The sequence below is a fragment of the Toxotes jaculatrix genome, chromosome 7 (genome assembly GCF_017976425.1).
Source record: "Toxotes jaculatrix isolate fToxJac2 chromosome 7, fToxJac2.pri, whole genome shotgun sequence".
NCBI lineage: Eukaryota > Metazoa > Chordata > Actinopteri > Toxotidae > Toxotes > Toxotes jaculatrix.
The window spans coordinates 14108126-14133934 of record NC_054400.1 but is presented as its reverse complement, the minus strand read 5'-3'; the positions used below and the strand labels follow the sequence as shown (position 1 = coordinate 14133934).

Sequence of the window (25809 nt, the reverse complement as noted above, 5' to 3'; positions counted from 1 at the left end):
GTATGAATTATTTAATTCAATTTTACCCTTTAGACTTAACAGTCTAAACTAAGTGACAGTAACCCAGTCTCTACCTTCTGTCACTTTCTGGTGCCATGCACAGCAATAAAATTATCATAGCCAGATACAAAATACACAATGACCTGATCTTTACACTGGCATCAACCCTGAACTGGAGAAAAGTAACTCCATTGTTTAGATATTACAAATACCTTGAACATTTTTCTCTTCTTTCTTCTCAGTCTATCATTTTAACTGTATTCAGGTTGGGTCTTATTACTGTCTGAAACTGAGTGGTATGGCCCTATGAGGCAGTCAAGTTGAATTAAGTGCTGTAATTAATTACAGATGTCGATCCTTAGAATATTTTATTTGTAACATCTGTCAAACATGTGGCTGTTAAAACCATCCTACAGCTCTTTGATGTTTTCTTTTTGTACACCTATTGTGTTACCACTGGATAATCCAGTTGTAGGATTTTGTCTGATTGGGTGAGACAGTATGATACATCATTTGCAGTATTCTTTATTTAGCAGTATTTGTCTACACATCGTTTCAGTTGAACACTTAAGGTTCTGCTGCGCTGTGGGAAACGTACAGGCAGTAAACACGTCTGTATGTTTCTATACCTGTGTGGAAAAAACATTGTGAAAACGGCAGCTGGCTTTCTTTCAGACCGCCTGAGTTTAAGCCCCATGGAAGTGTTTTAGATCAGGACATAAAATCTTTTCCAGCTCCAGGATTGCTGTACTCTGACCTCCCTGTCAGAGCACAGGGGAAAAAATCCAAGAATTAAACAGTCTTTTCTTGATTAGAAAAAGCTGATAGGTTATTCTCTTTTGAAACACTCATTAACAGCTCACATCTTGGTACAATAGAAGTGGTCCGACCTCGCAATCTTTTGATTGATGAGATATAGTAATCACGTTTCATGTCCGTATGCATGTTTCGTTTTGTTTTCTTTTTAACTTAAGACGAAGTTATCCCTCTGGGAAACCCGGTCACAGCTGACATTTTGAAATACTTCTCATTTGCTGCGACCAGTTGCTCATGAGGATTAATAGAGTGCTGAATTCTCTCCCTCTCTCTTTACTGACAGAAAAGCTGATTCATCCAGGCCCAGAACATGATCTCATCAACCCCCCCCCCCCCCCCCCCCCCCAATCTCTCTCCTTCTTTTTCTCTCTCTTCCGTCCCCTCCCTTCCTTTCTTTCTTTCTTGCGCTCTCTCTTAAACAGACACATGCCTCTTTTTAAAAGAAAACAAGCCCACCCTCTTGGCAGTGGGCTTTACTTTAATTCAAACAATCACACATGAGGAGAGTACATGAGCTGCTCCAATAGAGGAGAGCCCACTGTTTAAAAATCCTGTTTTAAAGGGGAAATGAGATGGTGGAAAAGATTTTTTTAAAGGCAGAGTCAGAAGTTTTTGAACATAAATTACAGGTATATCCACATATAGTTAAAGTTGTTTCTGTGCTTCCCAACAATTTTCATAATAAAAGCCTATATAAATAGGCATGAAAACACTGCAAACCAACCTTCAGCAGTATCAGAAAACATTAAAAACTCAGGTTAAGCTGAGTTTGTATTATCATTGTGTTGTCATTGCAGTTTCCTATTGTGCTTCAAGTTTTGGCTGTAAGGCTACTGTTCTGTTTACAGTTAGCTCACAGACTGTGCCTTTAAAACCTCAAGCAAGTTTCCCTGATGTTTTCAAAATTCTAACATACCATCAAAACCTGAAAGTCAGGTCTCTGTCACCAGCATTTGTCCCAAGTTTCAAACCTTATGAACAGAAGAGCCAATTCTATTAAGAACAGTCTTTCTTAACTGTCACATGGTGTTGGTCTTGCATTTTCATTTTGCTTTATCCTTTGATATTTTTTTTAACTAATATAGCAGGAGAAGAGGAATCTAACATATTATCCTGAGTTAATGTAGCTGAGTTAATGCGTAACCTGTCCTGCACTAGCAAAAGCCCTGTTGTGCTGTATGTGACAAACACACATTTCCTGTCATGCACACATTTGAATCATGTGCTCTTGAGTTGGCTACACTGTCCATCAACTGTATATCCCACTATCTTCCCCCCTTTAATCCCCCTAATATCCTGACGTGTCAAGATTTACAGGCTCTGTCCTCTCAGGTGTGACGTCTTTGATTTGTGCAGTGTCTCTTACAGCCAACCAGTAATCACACATTCATTACAAAACATGCAAGAGTTTTAGACAAGGCTGTTAAAGCTGAACTATAGCGTAGCAGTGTTTCCTCCTGATTATATCCTTTAATCATTGGTCAGATTATACAGTGGGAATGGAATTTCTTGCACTAAGCACACTGGCTGTCTTATGATACTGAGATACCGGATTTTAAAGGGCGTTATCACTTTAGGGTATTTGGTAAAAAGGCCACACAAAGACTCCCTTATTGAGAGACTATGAAGTCAGGTTATGTGTTGACCCGAATGAAAAATCATTAAAAAAATAAATAGCGCCCATTTTCTCACAAACCAAAAGAATATGAATACACAATGCAATCAATCCAACAACATCATATGCTCAAAATCTTACCATACAGTTGACTCACAACTCACAACAGACTCAACAAAAATGGAACAAAATAACCTCCACAAATATGTGCTTGTTCTTTCCTGCAAGTACTGTACTTTGGTACAGTTTTGAGGTGTTTGTACTTTACTAAGTGTTTACATTTCTAAATTTTCAGAAGGAAATCATTACAACACTATACTTCTTTGAGAGCATTAGTTACTTTTCAGATTCAGATTTTTCATGAAACATATGATCAGCATTTCAAAGTATTCAGAACCATTCTGCGCTCTGAATACTTTACCTTTGGTACCTAAAGTATATGTTGCTGATGGACTTTTACATATTACTTTTGATGACCAGTAATCGCTGGTAGCAAAGATGGTAAGGTATTTCCTTGTTTTATTTTGTTCGTTTTGGAGTTTAATGTCTACTATTGCAGTGGGCTTGCAGTGGTGAAGTATTTCAGGTTTATTGGAGAGTAAAGGGTATATGTTGAGTTGGTGAACATGGGGTTAAGTTTTCTTCCTCTGCCGAGCGTTTATCCCTCATAATGGGATGTGCCACCGAGTCGCTCCGCTGGTCTAAGCTACAGCAGGTCAACATATTCAGCGCAAGAGGCGGCGCAACATGGGCTGAGCCTATTTGCAGGGAAGATGAGCCGTGGACTCAGTGCGGCACAGTGGTCGTGATTTCATCGATGAGCAGCTGATTTGACTGACCGCCTCAGAGGCACAGACATGGTGACACGTGGATTTTTGCGGGCGAGAGCACACACCGGCCACCGGGTGGATTAACTGGACGACGCATGGGTGTGTGTCGCCGTCCAGGACTGCTCCGGTTTCGTTCTCACTGCGGGACCCGGCGATGCGCTCTTTAAAGGAAACGGGTTTCGCAGAGACATCCGGAAAACGCATCCATGCGCCAGGGCCACTCCGCATCCCGAAATGCTTCTGACAACACAAAGCCTGGCTTCAAGAAGCTCCGATAAGAAACCACACATGCAAATCGGCATGGGTGCGTCAACACGGTTATTTCGCTATATTTTGCGGATGAGGCTTTGGAGCGCAGATGTGCAATGAGACAACCGGGAATAATCAAATAGACTTTATTGATACATAATCCGACAATATGGCTGATCAGAGCAACATCCAGTCCGCCGCCTCCAAGAGTATCCGGCCCTTTAAATCCAGTGAAGAATACCTGTATGCCATGAAGGAGGATCTGGCTGAATGGCTGAACACCCTGTACGACCTAGATATCACTGCGGACACCTTTATGGACGGACTGGAGACGGGCTGTGCCCTCTGTCGGCACGCCAACAACGTGAACCGGGCCGCGCAGGACTTCCAGCTGGATAACCCGGAGGCTGCACAATCCATGAAAGTACCATCTAAAGATGTTGTCTTTCAGTCGCGCAACGTCGTGCCCGGCTCGTTTGTGGCGCGGGATAATGTGTCCAATTTCATCACCTGGTGCAGGCAGGAGCTCTGGATCAAGGACGTCCTCATGTTTGAGACCAACGACTTGGTGGAGAGATGCAACGAGAAGAATTTTGTTCTGTGTCTCCTTGAAGTGGCGCGACGTGGGTCCAAGTTTGGCATGTTGGCCCCCATGTTGATCCAGTTGGAGGAGGAGATCGAGGAGGAGATCCGGGACCAGGAGAGCCTGCGGATCGATGCGGGAGAGCCAGCTGAGCAGAGCCCGCCCAGCAGGTGTTACAGTCGGAAGGAGAGCAGTCAGAGTGTGGAGGATGAAGATGAACCTGATCCAGAGCCGTTCATCTGGCAGCAGAAGAGAGTTTTATGTGACATGCGAAATTTGGATGAGTTGGTGAGTTCTCAATGAAAGATAAAAGCTCAAGCCTCTGTATATTAGTGTACATCATAGAAATCCACAACATAAGTACACAAATACAGTAGATTTGCCTCAGGCGTCTCTCCCTCTGCCCTTGGGTCAGAAGTAAATATCGTCCAGTGTATTTTGTCTGGTGCTAAACAGCATGAAGCAGCTGATAGGAGACCAGTCACCCCCACAGTGAGACACAGAAATGTGTCAAAAGTGAAGCACCCTCTCTGGAAAGATCACGTAGGTGTTATGAAAAAGACATGCACCTTATAGTTCCCCCCATGGTGTGGGTGTGCATCTGTGCATAGGTTTGTTTTAGACGGAGGTGTTAGATTCCTGCTCACCTGTAGGGTCAGTGCACATTTGACTCCTAAATTCTTGTATCTCCCACAGAAGAACTCTGAAAAGTCACAGGTCAACTCAGTGACATTTCTCCACATGCATTCACATACAAATGTCAGCCCTGCCTGTACAGGAGGCTGCCGGAGACTGAAATGATTTTATCACTGTTGACCGTCATCTTCAGCCTCTTTCATTTAGCTTGTCCTTCTAGAATAATCAATACAATATCCCTGCAGGTGAGGAAGATTGTCAATTGTGTGCTACTTCTGCAGCACCTTTATCTACACCAGTAAGAATGGCCCTTTTGGCATTTTGGTTCTAATACATTTCCTGTCCTGTGGAATTCAAAACATCAACTCTTGTCATGTGTCCCTCTGAACTGGTTGACCTTTGCCAGGCCCTGCCGGACATGAGCACACCAGAGAGGCAAAGGACTTGTTAGGGCAAAGCTAATGAGCAGACAGACAGACAGAGCCGGGGAACACATTCTTGGGTTGTGAGCGGGGGAGAAGTTAATATTTTCATGTTGCTAAGAAGAACAATGTTCGTCTTTGACGCTGCAGACACGAGGGGATGGCAGAGAGGGAGGAGGGGAGACAGTTGACAGTCACACTTATGCTGGCCAGGCAGCAGGGGAAGGCGCTACTAGTGTGACCTCTGTAGACAGAAATAGGAGAGCATGTGGAGGAGGATGTGCGCTGTTCGTATCCAGACTGTCTGAGTCCGCACACTCTCACTCATATGACTTGAGTGCTGAGGATTATACAAGCCGACCACATTTTGGGACAGAAAGATCACAGGGAAGCTACAGAGCGTATGCCTGTCTCTCCTTTTCCGTCATTTGCCCTAACACATCCCTCAGCACACGTACACACACACACACACAGTGTCATCTGTCGGATAGTGACAACCTTTGAGTGATTTTGGATGTGGCATTCCCAGTCATCATGTGTCTGGTGAATAAAATCTCCTCCATCCTCCCTGTCAACCCTCAAAAAAATTGCTTGGATGTACTCTGTGCAGAACAGTCCACATCAGTAACATGAGGCTCTACAAACTGGAAACCACAGTGGTACTAAGATGAGAGGCAGCAATATTAAAATAGTACAGTGCGTCTGCTGCTCTCACTCATTCAGGCAAAGCCGACTTTCCTGCATCATTCAAGATGGATGTTTTATTTACTGATTTTTGTCTGAAAAAATAAATGTATTGAAATGCCATTCTTGATGACTTAATTTTGAAGATGCTTAAAAAAAAATCAACCTATTCAGCCTATTCATGAACTGTCTGCCTATTCATAACCAGTAGCATTATCGATGAAATGTCATCAATTAATTACCAGGCCATTAACTCCCGCAGAGATGTGCACAGCAGCCGCAGATGCTTGTGCAAACTGAAATGCTACAAATGTAAAGCTTCCATTTACAGTGATCACATTTTCTTTACCAAAATCTTTCATATTATCCAAGAACTGGTGAAGGAAAAAACATTTATCTATGATCAGTGTAGACCCCATATGCTCATATACAATCAAATCTCAATTAGAAATGTGAGCTATAGTATAAGTATATATATTTTATATTTCAGTCTATCAAGTAGGCAGAGAAAGGCAATTCGATTAGACAGCTACTGAAAATAGGATTTATTTATGTTTTTAGTCATTTAAAACATTCAGAATCACATATTGAGAGCAATTTTGAATTCTGGTGCACTATCCTGAAAAGTTTGGTATTTGTTTCTCATGCAGTTCTCACTGAGAGTTATACATTTAGCAACTCTACTGTATTATTCTAGACATTGTTTGGTTTTTGGAGGATTAAATTAATCTTCTTGTTGAGACATAAAAAGCGTAGTGATAATAGGATTACATGTCATTATTCTAGTGAATAACAACTCACAACAACACCAACAGACAGTGATTACTCTAAGTACAACTCCTCCTTAGGACATCTGGTCAAAGCAAACTTGTGTCACCAGTTATTACTTGTTATGATTAGACCCTGAATATTTGGCTTATATAGCAGTAAAATGACGTGTTGTGTCATATCAACTACCTGTTGGATATAATAGGTATTAAATCTTAAGTAAAGCTATCCTATCTATCCTGTTTACTTTCCTGGCTACACCTCTCACCTAAACACGCACCACCACTGTGTTTCCCACTGATCCACAGCTACGTATGTTCTTACTCATCTCACCGTGGGACGGTTTTCCACTCTAAGGTTGAGGAAGTGGCCAGAGTCTCATTTCCTTCATCACAGTTTGAGTCACTGATACTTATGAGTCTAAAAGTTCCTTTTTCCCCATTCCTGAGTCGCTTGGTTTACATCGATGCATACTATTTGTGCCATAAAGATAAAGTTTATCCTTTGCATTAGGGGATTTTCTTTCACATCACCTATAGAGAGGGATTATGGCAGCGACTTCGATTGAATCAGTATATTTCTATATGTTGCATTGAGCCTTAGGCAAAGGAGCATGGTCAGCTCCCTTCACAAATAACCTTTTTGTATATTTTCTAGGTCTTTCATTTAGGCCCTGGGCTTAGTTGTAAAAACACATGCAGTAGCTTAACAAACCTACACATATATATATAATTAAAATTTGACCCTCTGATCCCTTAATGGATACTGTATTTGTTCTCATGTTCACTCCATGCATAGGCGTCTATACAGTACAATGTTTGAGCTTATAAACAACATGACCGTGAGAGCTTTCTGTCGCCTTCCTTCATTTGCCATCTTTCCTTCTTCCTGCTCACTCATACAAATCGGTTCATGTCTCTTCTCACCCCAGGCTTCAACATTCAGCCCTTATTTAGTTCATATATGTGCGAGCCCTCATTCCCATCCCCCGCCTCTGTCTCCACTGGAGATGATAAAAGCAAAGAGCAGAACAATATGTCTTGTTGGTGTCATGGAAGAGAGGAAATAAATAGTCCAACACTGTTGGCAGCGAGGTAATCACAGGCTGACATCTCAATCTTTGGATGAAAAAAAAAAACTAGTAGAGCAGAGGGGGAAGGGTGATAAAGAGAGAAAATGTGTGTATTGTGTCTGTATGGCCACTCTGCTCCATTAACCTTATGGTCCAGTTCATGCATTCAGTAAACAAAAAGCAGAGTAGAGGACCGATAGTGTGCCTAGAGTGACTTTACTGTACACTCTGTTAAACCTGACTGCAATGGATGTTGCTTTGGGAAGCAGAGCTACAGTAGATAGAGTGAAAGGGAAAAGTAGGTCATCGTGCTTTCCATTGGGTCACACTTGTACGCTTTGCTGAGAGAGCGTGGCATCCTTCAGTGTTTCTCCCTCATGTGTCACATGCACCCATGTTTTTAGGGGTTTTAGTATTTTAAAGGTTATTTTTCCCGCTAGACTTTGCACGGTAACAGTACGGACCTGATCTCACTCTATTGTTTTCCATGCAGCAGGGTGCATGTGGAAAGAGCTGAGTCCACACTTTGCATATTGCCCGCTTTATGTCTTTATTGCAGTGTTTGATGCTATCAGCTGATGTTTTGCATGATTATCATTTAAATTGGTGTCTATCTGAGCAGGCTTCTGTCTGTGTGAGTAGTCTGTCTATTTCCTGCACATGCCTGCAAGTCTCTTCATGCTGGTCTCAGGTGGAGACTGTCAGAATGACAAGTGAGTCCTGCAAAGGACATCAATTCCCCTGACCTTGCTTGTCGGAAAGAGAGTGCTGAGTGTTGTTGAGCCTCATCAAAACCAACAGGCAACTGAGTTAGACACTGACCTGATATTTAACTCCCTGCACTGAGTGATTACATTGCTGTTTGAGTGAAACAGATGAATAATGGAGTTATTCACCTTACAGCTCTTTATGTCCATTAGATTCTTATATCCTCCCAGCCTCAGATGGGCTGTTTGTCATGTGGCCAGAAGATAGGTATCGATTTTTAGAGAATGGTTTTCTTCAGGTGGTGGATAATGCCTGCTCTGGAGCATATATGATTACATTTTTCACCCCGATCAAACAGACAGCAAGATTTATTAAAAAGCATGTTATTATTAAGATAACACACTAAAGGAGTAGTTAAACATTTTGAAAATACATTGCTGTGTAAATAGTTAAGACTTTGGGAAGTTGTTGCTCTCGGCCATACTTCACGTTTTTTAAAGGAATCAAACAAACAAGATACAACCTGTTAATTCATGAGTCTTAAAGGTGCTGGTAGGAGGATTTTGTTAGCTTTGAACAGAGGCAGGACATATGTTCCCCCCTGTTTCCAGTCTTTGCACTAAGCTAATCTGCTGCTGGCTGTAGCGTTATATTTAACTGACAACGACAATGGTAACAGTCTTCTTATGCATTTTTCATTTGCTGCAATTGCCCACGTATAATATTATTTCGTGTTCCCTGTATTCTCCGTGTTACCAGCATTAACTGACATCCCTGACCCTGAGGCGTTTATCCAACTCTGTTTTTCCGTCTTGTCTCGGCTAGTCTGGCCTGTTGGACCAGCTGCTAAAAGCCTCTAAATACTTACATTTCCATGATCTCTTCAGTTCATCCCCTCAGGGTACTGGTCCAAACATAATTAGAAAACATAATTTTCATTCATTCAGTCTTTCATAACCTCCCTTCACCTCTCAGGTTATTTAAAGGGATAATCTGTGCAAAGGAGGCTGTTCCATGTTTATGAGATGAGCATGGTTGGCCACAGAGGAGTTGTTTATACAGGCTGTCAGGCCAGCAGTTTAATAGGAGGATAGACTCTGATATGTAGCTGTTTTCAGTGTGGGTCCACAGGCTCTAGGAATGCTTACTTGTGGGTGGTGGAGCAATAAGATCCAAAAATCTCCATCCTGCCAAGCAGTCGCCCCCTGTGGCCTAGTTTTCTCATCTCTGTGCTTATCTGATGGCAAGGTTGGTTCATTCTGGGAATTTTCCAGTCATGACAGAAGATGTCATATAAGAGTTATTTTGTTCTGTCATTTATAAAAAAATCACCCTGTATGTGCTGTGCCATATAATCTTTTTATTCCTCCTAGTTTTCTTTAACTTTGAAAGCACTATGTATTCTGCCATAAACTTCCTCCACTCTACAATTGTCTCATAGAAGTCAAACCCTGGAAACACCCTCATGTAAATTCCTGTGGAGTTAGTTGTTGTAATGATCAGTTTTTATTGTTGGAGTTTTGCAATAATTATCCTTCGCACAGCGATCATAAAAGGAGCCAGTTACAGCAGGCCAGCACACCTATGTTTGATGAAGGCTCTGGAGCAAACTGTGCAGTTGTACACGGCTTGTTGAGTCATGAGGAGAACAAACAAGTATTCAAATGGAACATGTGGCTTCTTTTGTATATTTATGAAATTTGTATCCTGCTCTGAAAACCTGAACCAGAAAACAAGAAAATTTGAAAACTAAAACCAGAGCTGTGTTTTGTGTATTGACATGATAACAACCAAGCGAATTACACTTAATACAATAAAACAATATTGGCAGCATTGTACCTTCCCTTGTTGTGATGCCATAATATTAAGCTACAGTATATAGTCATGGTGTAGCATTTCAGTCCACATTAAAAATCTGTAAAGAAAATGGGGAATCCAACCTAAACATCTTTATCTCTTCCCCTCCCACTTCCTCTCTTCATCCCCAGGGTTTGCTCAGACCTCAGTCTCAGCCTATCTCTTCCACGAATGCCCTTTCAGATGTTTGCAGGTCAGGAAGGAAAAGAATGAAGAGATTGTTGACTCACATGATCTGAGCAGTGGGATCGTTAAAGGAATATGTACTGTATTATGTTCTTGTACATTAAATACTGCTTGGAGACAAACTCAGACGCTTAGTACAACAGGAACGCCACAACAGTGTTTTAATAATGAAAATGTTTCTCCTTTCTGTTCACAAACATCTCTGCATTCCTATCTTAAGATAGACGCAGCAGATTCCCAGCATAGGGGCGTGCTGTGGATTGTTCAGTCGCTTTTTCTCTCTTTTCCTTCTCAAACATCTGCAGCTCCCTGCTGAATGTGACCAGCATGCATCCATAATTCATCCTTCAGATTTTCTCAGTGTTCCAGCTCCACTTCCGCATGTTTCCTGTGTGACCTTGTCTCGCTCCTCCTCTTTCTATCTCTTTCTGCGGTGTGTGTGTGTTTGTGTGTGTTTGTGTGTGATAGCGTGTGTTTTGGTTTCAGTATTTCTGAGCGTACCCATTGTTGACACAGTGAAGACATGGGAAGCGTACACATTTTATGTCAAAGGTTCCAAAGAGTAAATACTTCAAATGTCAGGGCTGCTATTGATTAGGTTATTGTTAAAACACTCCATGGTTCAACTATTTTTGAGAGACAGTGTGTGAGTCCTACACCTTCCCTCTGGAGGAAAGCTTATGACCTAAGCTTAACAGCTCTGGGGTGGGGGTTGGGGGGATGTTTTGGGGCGAGAGAAAGGCATTACTATAGCAAGAATGAGAAAAAAAGGCAAACTGTACAGTTAAAAAGGGAAGGGTAAGCCCATGTGTGTGTCTGTTGCCATAGCAATCTTTCCATTAAGTCACTGGCTGGGGTTTTTCCAAACGGGGCTCGTCCACCTACTGACAGAAAGAAAGAGTGACAGAGCGGAGAGAAAAGAGAGCGAACAAGCAGATGTAGAAATGTAATCAAAACAAAAAAAGACAAATATAGGTCTGGTCAGCTCGCGCACAGGCTAAAAATAAAGGCTGAAAGACAACAAAGCAGATGAGAGAGGAAAAAGAAGGGAAGAAGGCTCGACAGAGGCAGGTGAGAGGGAGAACAGAGTGGCAGGTGAGATGCTTAGTGGCTTAGTGCTGATTCCTGCCTCTTTAATTTGCATGGGAAAGAAACAAGGCTGCTATTTCAAGAAAATAACAAGGTGGCTCCTTAATCTTCTGAGTTCACCATAATGTAGGTGTTGTAGGCCAAGCACACACACACACACACCACTAGCAAGCTATAGCCTTTGAGCCATGTACACAGCATGAAAGGTACTCTAAACAGCCAATGGGTGGGAGCTCACAACCTGAAATGTTCCTCTAACACATCATTTGATCGCTTTAACATCAATAAAATACACTCCTGCCCTTCGTAATGGCTGCCCTTGCACACACAATTATGAAGCTTTTACTCTTCCTCTCCTCCTGTGCTTTCCTCTGTCGCTTTGCTGCTTGACTTTCTCTCCTTCCCGGTCGACAAGTACGCACAGGCTTTTGTCTGAGTGAGACGCCAAGAAAAACATCAAAGTTGCCCAGTCCTGTGAGAGCCTGGGCCTGTGCAACACAGGCGGATATCGCTCCACCCTGCAGTTGTGTCTGACTCCAGTTGCCTAATAAGCACCCCCAACCACAGCAAGGGCACCGGCTCTCGATTCAAAACCCAGCTGGCAGCACAGACCGGCTGAAATCATCACCACCACCAGTCTGGTCTCTGAGCTCTTTTTCTCCTCAATTTGTGACGTCATAAGCAGAAACATTGTCATGTAACAGCCTAGAGAGCTGGAGAGTATTCATTAACATGTCCCCATATGTATTTTTGTGCTTTTGTGACACTTCATGGTGAACTAAATTACCAAAATGTTCTCGAGAGATGAGATGAGGCAGGGGTTTTAATGTGGTTTAGAGAGTGGGGCGGGGAATTTCGTCACTCAGAAGGTGCTTGGAGAGAAAAGTTGAAAGGAAGATGACGAACAAACACTCCAACACCCTCATACGCACAGGCAGCCAAGACTGCTCATTTCTTACACCATGAAACAGAGTCACTGTGTGTTGTTGTTAACACATTGCTCTCAGGACCAGCCCTGTTTTGTGTCTGAACATGATCTCATGTGGGGGCACTGACCTCAAGAACAGGAAGGGATCACTGTTAGGTTCCTCTCAGATGTATGTGTCATGTTTGTGTGCTCTGACTGTTAAAATGTCCTGTTTTGTTCCCCCTCAGGTGCGTGAGATTCTGGGCCGATGTTCCTGTCCAGCTCAGTTTCCTATGATCAAGGTGTCAGAGGGCAAGTACAAAGTGGGAGACTCCAGTGCACTGATCTTCATTAGGGTGAGCCTGCACCACCAGAACCATTAACATCAAGTAGAAGTATCTGTTAAGGTGTTACATGTCTATGCATGCTTTAAAATCAGATTGAATTTCTTCAAATCATCCAAACATCACCACATCACAGAAGTCACTTCTGTAAGTTCAAGATTATCATAACCGATAAACTTTGTAAAACTACAAAAAAAAAAAGAAAAACTTTAGTTATAATAAACCTGAATTATCCTTTAAGTCAGTTTTACACTATGTGTGTACTTCTGCTGAATTTATACATGGGCTATTTTGGCCAGTAGCACAAAAGACTGTGAGGCCTGCAGTAATTGCATGGAACCATACAGTGCAGGCATATGGCATCGTATGTTGTTTCAAGAAGAGCAGGGTGATGAACAGTAGCAACAGATAAACCATTCAGCTCCTTGGCTGAATCAAAGCCTAGTACACTGTACAGTGTGTGTAACTGCATTGTTATTTCTCTCTCTCATGTAAGTGTTTACACATTGCCTTCATCTGGCCCACTCCCAGTACTGTACTTTTTTCCACTGAGACACAAATAGAGCTTTAGGTCATTTCCTGAGTTGGTTCTTATCTTGGCCTGTTTCTGCTGGACTGTTTGTCTCAGTTTCAGTTTAAGAGCTGCCATAGTACCCACATCAGGCCTCAGAGGACTGGGCAGGGAGGCTGGTTGATACCAGGGATTGATTTGGTCTCACTTACCTAAAATGTACCGCAGCCAGATTAATGTACTCTTTGGGTGACTTTCCTAGTTGCCTGCATTTACAGGATCAGGCTGCCTAACCTCCAGTAATGTCAATATTTCTTCACTTTGAGAGGCACCACTTTGTCCAGACAGGGAGATGTGATACGTGCAACATGCTAAAATGTTTGGCACAGCCCTGTCTTTGTCTACATTTTCTACATACTGAACTGTACATTTATACAGGAAGTTAGTGTTTCATGTGTACTGAATTTAGCAGAAGTAATTGTGAGGGACTGTTTGAAAATTATTGGACTAGGGATTATTAATATTGTTATATATTTATATTCTTAGCACTTGGAAAAAAACCCAACATCCTCCATCCCATAGCTTAAAATGTAGAATGGAGTTGGTACACTCTTTGACTCTTTTTACCAAAAGCATAAAGAATTCAAGATGGTGTGATGTAATTTAACCCATAATATACTAATAGATTAATGATTTTCACATTAGCCACCAATAGACACATTGAAAGAGGAAATAGCAATTTCCACATTTATGGTTAACATAGCCATTAGCCATTCTAATTAAAATAAAAGGTTGAACCTGACCAATGATATAGGCCAACTTAAAAAAATAAAAAAAAAACTTGTTTGTTTTTTGTTAAGCAGGGTGCATTGAGAGATGCAGTAATATTAGCAGAGATACCATTTAAGCACTATATTAGAAATGTTAGGTCACAATTAGGATCTAATATATTCAGCGTTTCTAAAGTCTTGAGACAGAGACAGGATTGTTATCCTCTGCAAATGGCACCTTTATGACTCACTGCTCATGCAAAAGCCTTTATTTGTGAATATGTATTTTTTTTTTAAAAAAAAGATCCTGCAAGGGAGCAAGGGAGAGCTGAAGCATAAAATTGGCGTAAGAAAAAAAGCAAAATGTAAAAACAACAACAACAAACAAAAAAAACCTTCACTGCTCTTCCCCCCAGCAAAAATAAAAATACGTAATCCTCCCTGTTTTCTGACCTCCACTCCACCCCTTATAATTTTCATACCGTCCTTAAGATAGAGCGTGACGCTCATGTTTGCCTGTTGGAGCAGTCATTTTAACATGACAGAAATATTTAAATGTGGCTGTGTGTGTGTGTGTGTGTGTGTGTGTGTGTGTGTGTGTGTGTGTGTGTGTGTGTCTGGGAGCCTTTGACTTGTCAGATTAGCTCTCTTCATACTCCGTCTCCGCCCTCTCCTGATTCCTCACTGGGGATGACAGTGGCTATGCATATGCCCAAGCAGTTACAAGTGCACCCTACACACTTCCCTTATTCTTCTGAGGGCAGGAAGCGGGCAACCACTTTGAAAGCCAACAAACCCCTATTCAGTTGTCAAAGCTGTGACAAGGATCTCAGGCTGAACGAGGGGATGAAGTGGAGAAAGCAAATGGGCGAACGGGTCCACATGAACAGAGGGGGAAGTTAATAAGGCGTCTTTGTCCCCAGGGAGATCGCTTCCTAAAGGGAGGAGATGCCTTCAGTCGTAGTGGCTCAACAGCTGAAATGAACCATGAGCTTAATTTTTGAACTCACCAGCAAGATTTAAGGAGAAATTGGTTCAACACGCCCCCACAATGATGACAAGAAGTCTCTCTGTTCGCTGTTGCCATAGAAACAGGGATTGGGTCTCTCTCTCTCTCTCTCTCTCTCTGCACTCATGAGGACTGTGATACCCCTTCAGTGGTTGGGAAATCTGGCTGTTTAGCTGCAGGTCTGATGTGAAACATGGTCCCAAAGCATCTTTTCAGTCTGAACAGACTCCTCAGTGGTGCTGCAGCATAAAATATGAAACCTGTAAAAAGGAAAGATGTAATCTTACATGTGTTTTTGCTGTAATTTTGATTAATTGATCATTCAGTTTCTGTTTAAAGTTGAAGCCCATGAAATGTATGGTGTGGCACCTCTAAATTGAAATATACTTCTGCTTTTTTTTATTGTCACCTTTGTCAACAAAGTCTAATGTTTGTGTTGTTTTCTACAGTCTCTGTGATGGCAGATTTTGTACGTCAATCTCTCATATCACACAAAATAGGGATTGTAATTAACAAAGAGGGTCTGTTGTTAGATGACTGCAGCGAATTGAATGAGCTGTCAGTCTGGAAATTAGTACTGTGCAAGTAGCGTTTTATAACCCTTGACGACTCTTTTTAATCATGCAATTATCGCACTGCAATGAGACATTTGTTTATTTGGATTCCCAGTGGCTGTTAACATCATGGCAGCTACTCCTCCTCCACAGTCAAAAACAATAGAAAATCCATTATATACAGATATGAAGCAATGCCTTTATATGTCACAACAACAACGCTATTGTAGGACACCATACACTGTGCAAAAGATAAAAGTGATCACAGTGAAGTGATCACAGTGAGAGTCAGTGGTGACAGCAGATGTACTCTGTAAACTGCTTAAGCCAAAGTATGTCTGTGGTGCTGAAGGGGATCTATTCCCCCTGTTGCAACTTTATACCTCTACAGTATGTGGCTGTTTGTTAGCAGACCTTTGAGATCGTTTTATTGTGGAATTATAATACACTATGCTAAAAATATAATTTGAAACTTGTTCAGCACTGTTGGCTCATGAGGGCCAAACAGTAAACCTGTTACTGACATAAGGCCAGAGCAGTGGAGCTTAAGCAGTTGATACTCTCAGGTCTGATAGAGATAAGCAGATCAGCTGTTTTGATGGATTTGATGTAGTAGGGAAGCAAGGCCAGTGAAAAGACTTGTAGTGGATTGGCAGGGATTGTATTAGAGAGAAGGTGGGGTCAGACTTTGGTGCACATGGCTTGTCTGTGGCCTCTCTCTGATCACTCTCTAGTCAGGGATCCAGAGATGAGACGCCGTGTCACATGTGATTTGATGGGAAATAAACACTGCGCCAGCCCACACAGATGTACCATTATGGCTTCGCCTTGCCAGCCCTCAGATCCACGGGTACAACCTTTAAAACATGTGGCTGGCAGACCCTATTACACAACCCAAGGCAGGGGATGCATCCACAGGGCTGTCACATCAGGCAAGTGTACTGCTTCAGTGAAGGCACAGTGCCTGGAGGCAGTGCGACTCTTTGGTCTGATCTTGTGGATGTGTGTGCCTCAAAGAGCAGACGAGAGTGGGAAGTGACATATCCCCCCCACCTCTGTTATGGCTATCCAAGCCCCTTCTCCATCTCTGCTCCTCTCCCTGATAACTGAACTCTCAGCTGAGGGGCAGGGAGGACAGCAGGGGTGAGTTGTTACCATGCTAATTCACCCTACTACCCTCTGAAAACACGGGGAAGCCAGCTGAGAGGCATGAGAGAGAAGCCAGAAAAAAAGTGTCTTTCACAGCACTTTGGCTCTTTATTATGCTACCCTACTCTGTTTAATTGTGAGTTGGCATGGCAATGAACAGCCTTCATAATGGCAGCAGCTGGGGGTGATGTGGGAGAAAGAGGATTGTGGGGGAGGGAAAGGCAGGGGGCACAGGCAGGGGTGCATCTAGATGTTATGTAACACTGAGGGCAAGCCAGTCCTCAGTAAGATGCCCCACCGGTGGAATTTGCATATCTATTGACCTGTGCAGTGTGTATGGTTGTGCGATATATCAAAAGGTTTAGCCATTTTATTTGTGTGTGAATGTACATGTTATTTTCTGTTTATCTATTGAAGCTTTGTTTTCTCTTTTCCTGCCTCAGGTCCTTCGTACTCATGTGATGGTGCGTGTTGGAGGGGGCTGGGACACATTAGAGCACTATTTGGACAAGCATGACCCGTGTCGCTGCGCTGCTTTTGGTGAGGTCACTTCCTATTCCCCGTCAGGCCCTTGCAAAACAACTTCACTGTTGTGTCTTAGTGTTGCATAATTCATAATACATTTAAGATTATGAACGAATGATTCATGTCTGATGTACTATGTTCAGACTAGGAGCAGACGCTGTGAAGGTCAACAGCACTGAGAAACAGTGTTTGTCATTCAGCCCTAGCAAACATGTAACAATAATTTATACAATTCTAAATTCTGTCATTTTACCTTTGTTTTATTTATTTATTTTTTATTTTTGCAGTCAACTGATTTGTTATTGTTAAATCACCCAGCAACAATCTGCATCATACTGAACCCTGACCAACATAACATCCAGCCAAGAAATTTAGGCCTGGAAAATGATGCAAGCTGGTCATGGAAAGTGTGTGATCACTCTGACTCATTAATTTCTCTTCCACACTACCTGACCCCACAACACATCTGTGTAGCAGCTCATCTCAACACAAAGACTGAACACCTAACCATTCACAGTGATACACGCTCATAACTATGCTGGGTGAGACTGTCCCTTCTTATCCAAACTGCCGCTGGAGTGGTGATGTCAGCGGCTGACCGTCTGGCCTGGACAGTTGACGCTAGCTGAAATCATAACTGGTGTTACATTTCTAACCACAAGAGGCCATGTTGAAGATCATACAGTATTAAGTGATTATGGAAATATGCCTTTTGTGTTCTCCCTAAATGGTGGGATCATCAGCATTTCTCTGATTGGCTGTGTTTCAGTAAAGGTCCATCTCTTTGGCTCAGGGAAGCAGCAACAGTATTTTATCTACTGCTGCTATCTAAGAATTTGATGGCATTGATGTGGTTAGCTATGATGTATTTCTGGAATCTCTAATTGACTTTTATCCCTGGTGATTGTGCGGGCTGTCTGACAATGTTAGTTATAAGTCTGCCTTAACCGCTTGTTATCAATCTGTCTCCACAGCCCACCGCTACCACCAGGCTAAAGCCAGTGGCCAAGGTCAGGGGGCCCAGAGCAAGTCCTCGAGCGCCCACTCCTCTCGTTCCACTAGCCCTGGTCCACACTGGCGAAATGATGGCATAGCACCTTACAAACCTCCGGACAGGCGCTCCATGGAGCCCCCCTCTGCCCCATGTGGCTCTTCCTCCTCCACACGGTCGGGCCGATCTCAGAATACTTCTGTCCACACTGAGCCTGACTCCGGTGCAGCTCGAACTCTACTCCCCCGGCCACCACGGGACCGCTCAGAACCCCGCCACTTTAATCCTCTCAGGTGAGCGTGTGTGTCTACGCAAGCATGCGGATAAGTGTGTGGATAAGTGTGATACCATGATAAGAAATTAATCTCTCACAAGTAGCCTGGCACGGCATGCCAGGTTTTGCCACTTGCTCTTTCCTGCCCACACACAGGCAGGCAGACAGGGCTCACACACACACACACACACACACACACTCACAAAGACGGGGGCATATACACAACAAATACACATGCCAGGAAGCCACAGATTAGAGCAGAGCAGATTTATCTAATCTCAGGTGACATTGCCCTGATAAATCTGTTTCACACAGCCACCCTACAGCACCTCCCAGTGGCTACAAGGTAGACACCAAACATATTTACACATCTCTCCTCTCTCTACACTCTTCTCTCTTCTACTTTCATTCAGTTTATTTGACTACTGTCTATCATGGCTTGGATTCTGTGAGAGCTGTTGCCAAAGCCTTTCTTCTCTTGCCATGGCAAACAGATGGTCTGAATTAGTATGAAACCAGTGACAAATGAAACCACACATCAGTCATCTCTGATGACATGAAGTGGCATATCAATGATGGGCAGGTTGGTTGAATCAGAGCCAGAGTAGTGACATGTTAAGATCTTTTTAGGTAAATGCCTCTATGGGATTTAATGACAATAAGATCTGCTTATGCTCTCTGTGAACCTGGCAGGTTTAGTCGGTCACATACCTTCCCTCTATGTCAGAGCGAGAAGGCACCATTGTTTAACACAATTAGGAGCTGAATGGTGGTTTACTTTGGCTTCCAGCCAATGTGTGGCTCATTTCTGCATTGAGTGACGGCTCAGACCAGACGTCAAGGCAGCAGCTCATCTGAGTTAACCCTGTGTGGGTGGGGCATCCCTTTTCAAGTGCGCCAGACTAGATGAAGACTAATCTGACAACTATCCCTAGACAACTGTTCACAGCTAACTGGGGAAGTAGGTCAACAGGTGGGCTCTATGCAGACATACAAATCTCGCTTCTGAAGATAACTTTAGAAGTCTAAAAATAAAAAAAACTCAAATTAAAGTCATAGCCTGTGATTAAATGAAAACAAAACTTTATCCTCTCTGCCAAAAGTCAAAACACAAGACAGCAGCATGCCATCATTCTTAAATTGACAGACAGGTCTTTATATTTGCAAACCTTTTGATAAAAAGGGCCTTTGAACTCTATCATGATTAGCTGAGAAATTGAGCAGATGCTGTTTTATTACCTACATATCAAATTATACATTTGAGTACACCTGAAATGTTCATAGTCACACAAATAACATATCCTTTACTGAATCCTTAAATATCCCTGCACTATCCCTTTTATGTATGTGTAGGTCAGTACACACTATTGATCTGTACTCATCAAATCTATCTAGGTTTTGGTCTTCCTGTAAGTGAACTCAGAGCTGATTATACAGTTAAACCTGATGGTTCTGCTGGTGCGTGACAGTGGAGTGGTGTCTGGTTGAGAAAGGACAGTGCTGTGTGTTGGGTAAGAAAATCTACGGGACCTTTAATCCTGCCCCCACTTGTTCTTATCTTCCATGTAATCCCCCTGGCTGTCACTGCCCACTGTTCCAAGAAACACAGAGCCTTAGGTCAGAAATACTGTCTGTGTGCGGCGGTGGCAGGTTTGGAAATATTCCCAAATCCTCAACATCGCACATTAAGTGTCACCTCATGGTACAAAGGAAGAAAATTTTTGCCTCTGTACCACCTATGGTGATATGAGTAACAACTGCAAAGTCTGCACTATCGCTTTTATGTATGTGGAATTATTATAAATATAAATGACTCTCTGTCTCCTCCCTACATTATAGGAATAAGGAGACAATGTTGCCAGTGACAAGACGTCTGTCTGGAGACAGTGACTCTTCTACAGCTTCATCTAAGGGGGGAGGAGGAGGAGGAGGGGGGCGGCATTCTCTTGGTGGTGCCTCACGGCGCTCTGGTGAAGAGGTAGTCCTGCTTGTCAATCGCAAGGAGGGGAAGCATGTGATTGAGAGGCCTGGAGGAGGAAATCCGATGGCATCCCTGCGTCCGTCACTGCCCCGTGCACGCAGCCAATCTCGGGAACGTGCTGCACTCACTCCAATACTCAAGCCCAGCCCACCACAAGGATCCTCAGATGGAACACGGACGTCTCGTACAGAGAGGGGCCGCTCCCTCGGAAATGAGGGCCCAAGGAGGCTCCATGCTCCACGTTCCCACAGCCAGAGCAAGTTATCTAGCCGTACTCGGTCCAGTGATGCCAGCCCGAGTCCCGCTCCCAGCTTCCGAGACCCTCAGCCCCCACCTTCAGACAAACGAGAGGACTTTCGGGCCAAACAAGTGCCCCCATCCTCTCCCAGAGTAGGTGGTGGGTTCACCAAGAGGCAGTCATCCTCATGCTCTAACTCACCTATTAAAGGGGTCCAGAACAACAACAACAACAGCAGTCCCAGCAAGAAAACTATAACAGCTCCCAGACCTCCTGCCCCTCGCTCACCCTCCATAGGAAAAGGCAGACTACTGCCACCAGTAACCTCAGGAGGTCGACGTTCACCACACTCATCTCCCCGCAACTCTCACCATCACGCTGCTCGCTCCCCTCGGGTGTCACAGGGCCCTCGCTCTGCTGGGCGTGGCCACCATAGGAACTGGCCTGGCCTGGAGCGCCAGGAGCCTGAGGAGGAAGGGCTAGGCTTTGGCTTCCAGATGCTGCCAACATTAGACCCTCAGAGGGAGCAGGACCTGTATCGCAGCTTTGAAGCTGAGTTTCTGGCCAATACACAGCAGGCTAGAGGGGTGTCTAGTAAAACCCCAGGAGGAATGACCCTTCAGGGAGCTGGGACACATTCAGTGCCAACACTCACGGATCCAAATGTCACTGACTCTGCCTATTCCTCTTCTAACTCCTCCACCTCCTCCCTGAATGTGGGGGCAAAGATAGGAACTCTGCCTGACCTCAGGGAATCCAAGAGAACTAACCTCCGTCACTTCCCACCCGAGGACCCCTTAAATTTACTCTATGGACACAATTTCGGAGGACCACACAACTTTCGTCAAGGTGAGCCTGAACACTGGGGGGAGCGTGCAGGGGGTCTTAAGAAGCTCCCAGCCATCTCTAGTTCCGTAGAGGAGAGGGAACTCCCATCTTCCCTGCCTGGCCTTGGAGACACAGACAGTTTAATGAATCAGGTCCCCTCACAACCTGCTTTCCACTGTAGGAATATGAATGGAGGTTGTCTTCCTACAGGGGGGCTAACAGGTGAGCAGGGTCAGCTTGGCTGGGGCACAGGGCCTGAAGGAGATGTTCCTCTGGAGAATCACCATCCAAACTTACCTTATGACCTGGAAAATGGTGAAGTGAGTGATGACCTCCCACCTCCAGAGGCTTGTCCATCACCTGTGCCCCTTCCCCCTTCTGAAGACTGCTCCTACCAGGATTCCTCGAGTGAAAACTCTTCCATGTGCTTCAGCTTGAGTGAATCCCGCTCTGAGTCCCCCCCACCATCTTCACCCCTGGCCAACGGGGACACAGACAGGGAGGTGCTGCAGACTAAGAAAGGACAGAAGAAGGCAGACAGGGCAGCGCCTATCTCGAAGCACAAGCTGAGAGCCAGAATCAGGCCTCGCATTGACAACAGACCAGAAAACAGCCCCTCACGTATCCCCACCCCGGTCAGCTACAGAGACCTGCAGGCTCATGGCACTCTTTCCCCCTGCCACACCCCACCGCTTTCCCCTCAGAGCTCTCATTCTACCGGTCGTCCAGCCACATGCAAGAGCCTGCACCAGGCCTTTGCGGACATGATCCATCCTCAGCCACGTTCCCCAGCCATGGGCAACAAAGATTGCTCCTACCCTGGACAGTCAGGAAGCCTGGACACTGAAGCTTGGATGTAGCACAAAACTGATGGGTATGACACAGGGGGTTGTTGTCATGAACTTTGACTACTGTGTAAAAAAAAAACAGACTTAAGACTGGGCTATAGACTGTTTTCACTGCATGTCAAACACTCCTTCTTTTTCACTTAGTTTCTCCCCTGACTGACTGTGGGTGGGGCGGGGTTCACATTGCTTTTAATTTGCACTCAAGCCAAATTATTTATTACCAAAGGAATGGTCTTTAATACTACTTTTACTGTCATTTTAATGTTTGCATGGGGATGCTTTTGCCAATCAGGAGGTGTTTTTTTTTTTTTTTTTGCAAGACTCTTATGGTTAATACAGCGAGGTAGAGAGAGAGAGCATATGTGCTGCCATGTGCCCCACTGAGGGGCATGGTAAAGTGCCAGAGATTTAAAGCTGCAACTCTGTAAACTGTGCAAACACTAATCCTTCAGTCACATCGATTAGCTCCCTCTTGTGGTTTTGCCATAGCATCTCTGCTTGCCTTGATAGTCAAAGTACTGGTGTGATGACTGTGACATTTTCAGTCTCTCCGCATTAATGGTCTTCATATATGACTTGGTATATACTCACATTTACAATATACTAATAGGTAACATAGACAAAGGTACCCCCATCATTCTTGTGACTTTATGAACACTACATGCACTACCAATCTCTGTACAGTTGTCTGATGATTATTAATGTACGATGTCAGCTTTTCACGATAAGTTGATGTAGTGGAGATACATAACATGTTTTTAAAATGCTTAATGTGTTACAGGTTTTCAAGATTATGTTTAATGCAGTAAAACATTTTAACTTCTACTTTTAAGTGGATTAGGTGTAAAAGCTTGAGGAGCAGTGAAAGTTATATTACTTTGTGTCATTGTCACTGAAACAGATATGTTGAGAGTTCTTCCTCTGACCAAACTGTACTCTGGAATACAATACTAAATAATATATGTGCAGAAGTCAAACTCTAAGGAGAATGAATGTGTAAATACATGTTTGTGTGGGTATTTTGTATATAAAAAGGCATTGAATATACATACAGTTTAATGTACATAGTCACTGTATTAAGTTCTATGCTGCCTTAGCTATGCAATATTGGTGTTGGAAATGCCTTGACAATTCCCTTTGCCTTAAAATTTATTCACAGATTAGTGTTTGAATGTTTTTGCTCAACATCACTAAGATCTATTCGGTAACACTACATTGCCATCATTAACTGCTTAGAATAATAGTAATTGGAGAGTTTGAGTGTGAATGTGGGAAAAACGCAAGGAAATGCATTGCCAATTTTTACTATAAATTATACTTGATTTAGGTGTACAATTCATGATCAAGACATATAATTTATTGCCTCTAGTTGTTTTGAAACAGGAGAAGCCGGATAACCTACTAAGTGGATTGATTTCAAAGATATGATATGTGGTGACATCTAGTGGCTAAAGAAATTATATATTTTAGCTAACAAGTAAAAAGATAACAGTAATATTTCCTCTATACTTTTAAAATGACATGTCCTGGTGCTGATCAGAGCCAATAACAATTTCATGATAAGGTGAAGTTTGATGGGTGAAGAATGAGTTTGACCTGAGTGACTGCATGTGTGCAACAGTGCATGAATAATAGATATTGTAACTGGAGATTTAGGTTCTCTTGTTAAGATCTTGTACGGTTGTCATCAGTATGAGAAGCCAGACTCCAGCTACAGTGCTTCAGTTTTTGGTATTTAACTGATGTGGACTTTGTAAAATATATTTGAAAGTGGAAAAGTAGGACTTGTAGTGTTGGTGTCCTGCAGAAAGCCCATAATTTCAAAAAAGATTTCAACTTCTTCCCCTAACATGTCTGTTACGAGAAGAGGTTAAATATTTTTTTCCATAGACGTTGTGGAAGCTATGTCAGTGAGAAAGAAAAAAATGATCTAAAATCTTTTTTGCAGGACACTAACATGGTGAATGGGCTAAAAACAAAGAGTGTGCATATGTTTGTGTACATACGGTATGAGAAGATGTACAGAGTTGGGGTGAAGAAGGGAGTGATGGTCTAATTTATTTATTTATGAAACCAAGTCTCGGTGGGCTCAAGCGACATCTTTGTCCCAAGTACTGTAAGTGAGTAAGTGTTTAGGGAAATCCAAATGAGGCAGGGCATTTTAAGCTTTTTCAATTTTCTCAACTGTTTACTGTAAACAGACATAATCCTTCAAAATGTTGCCAGTTTAAAAACTGGAATCATCCCACAGACAAATTAAATGTATTTGGATTGTTTTGCAATATTCAGAGATGCAGAAATTTGATTTAATGCTGACTCCTCATTGCTACAAATAATTTATGATGTATCAGTATTGTTAGAGCTACATTGATCCAGTATGTAGCCGGTTATCAGTTTCACCTGTATAAACAGTTATTTACATGTATTTTAATTGCTTTGAATTTAAATTTGTTTTGGCTTATTTGAAGACATTTCCATTTTTGATCAACTGGTTTTTAAAATCTTCCAGTTATGTGAGCTGTGACTGCATACAGACATACCATTACATTTGGTAATCAATCACAAAGAGTTATTGTCTTTACATATTTTGCTTTTCGTCCTTTGCAAATTTCATGAAACTCTCTTTTTCTCTCTTTCCAGCCAGCGAAATCTGAATGTTCACGATCAGACAATTCCTTGTTTGCTAATGTTATTTTCTTCAGTTAAATGTACAGATTGCTTGACATTGTGGAATTTGTATGTATGACATAGCAATACTGCAAGATTTCACTGTTTTTTGAAGTTGAAAATGCTGTCAAGTTGTTCTTGTAATAAATATTTTCCTCTGAAGTTTGTACATTAGCTCTCATCAGTTTTTCCTGTAGGGCTTTGGTTGCAGCACCGTGGAGAACAGACTGGTTTTGGATTTGGGGGAAATCTTGCATCTCCTGTTTTAAGAAGTTAAAATGTGAACCTGGGTAATAAAAAATTAATTCTTCATGCACAATGTGATTTACTAACTTTTTGTACTTGAAACTAAATTTCTTTGTCGCATTGGATGTAAGATGCTGTGTGGAATCATCCAGTGTGTTTTTGACTGAGAGGGCTGTTAATTCAACTTAATCGTCATTTTAGAGGTGTTGTTAATATTTAGTCTACCTCGAGATTTACATAGATTGACAAATGGACATTGACATCTAATTAAACATGAGGAACATCTCTAATTTTAACACAGTGTAAACTCATATGAAAGACATGGATAAAATAATGAAGACACCTCAAAGTACGACACAGTTGATTTGCAGGGTTTAGACTGGATTAGATATGAACTGAGGCAAGTGAATATGTTACCACTATATTTACAGAACCATGACTACTTTCGGTAA

The 25809-nt window shown here is 42.7% G+C and overlaps 1 protein-coding gene across 1 annotated transcript; it reads left to right on the top strand.

The window, feature by feature from the left end:
• Nucleotides 1-3195: 3195 nt before the first annotated feature.
• Nucleotides 3196-25280, top strand: gas2l1 (growth arrest-specific 2 like 1). Its single transcript, XM_041042833.1, has 5 exons — nt 3196-4381; nt 12671-12778; nt 17203-17299; nt 18259-18568; nt 20389-25280. The coding sequence occupies exons 1-5, from the start codon at nt 3680-3682 to the stop codon at nt 22454-22456; spliced, it is 3285 nt and encodes a 1094-aa protein (XP_040898767.1). The 5' UTR covers nt 3196-3679; the 3' UTR covers nt 22457-25280.
• The last annotated feature ends 529 nt before the right edge of the window (nt 25281-25809 follow it).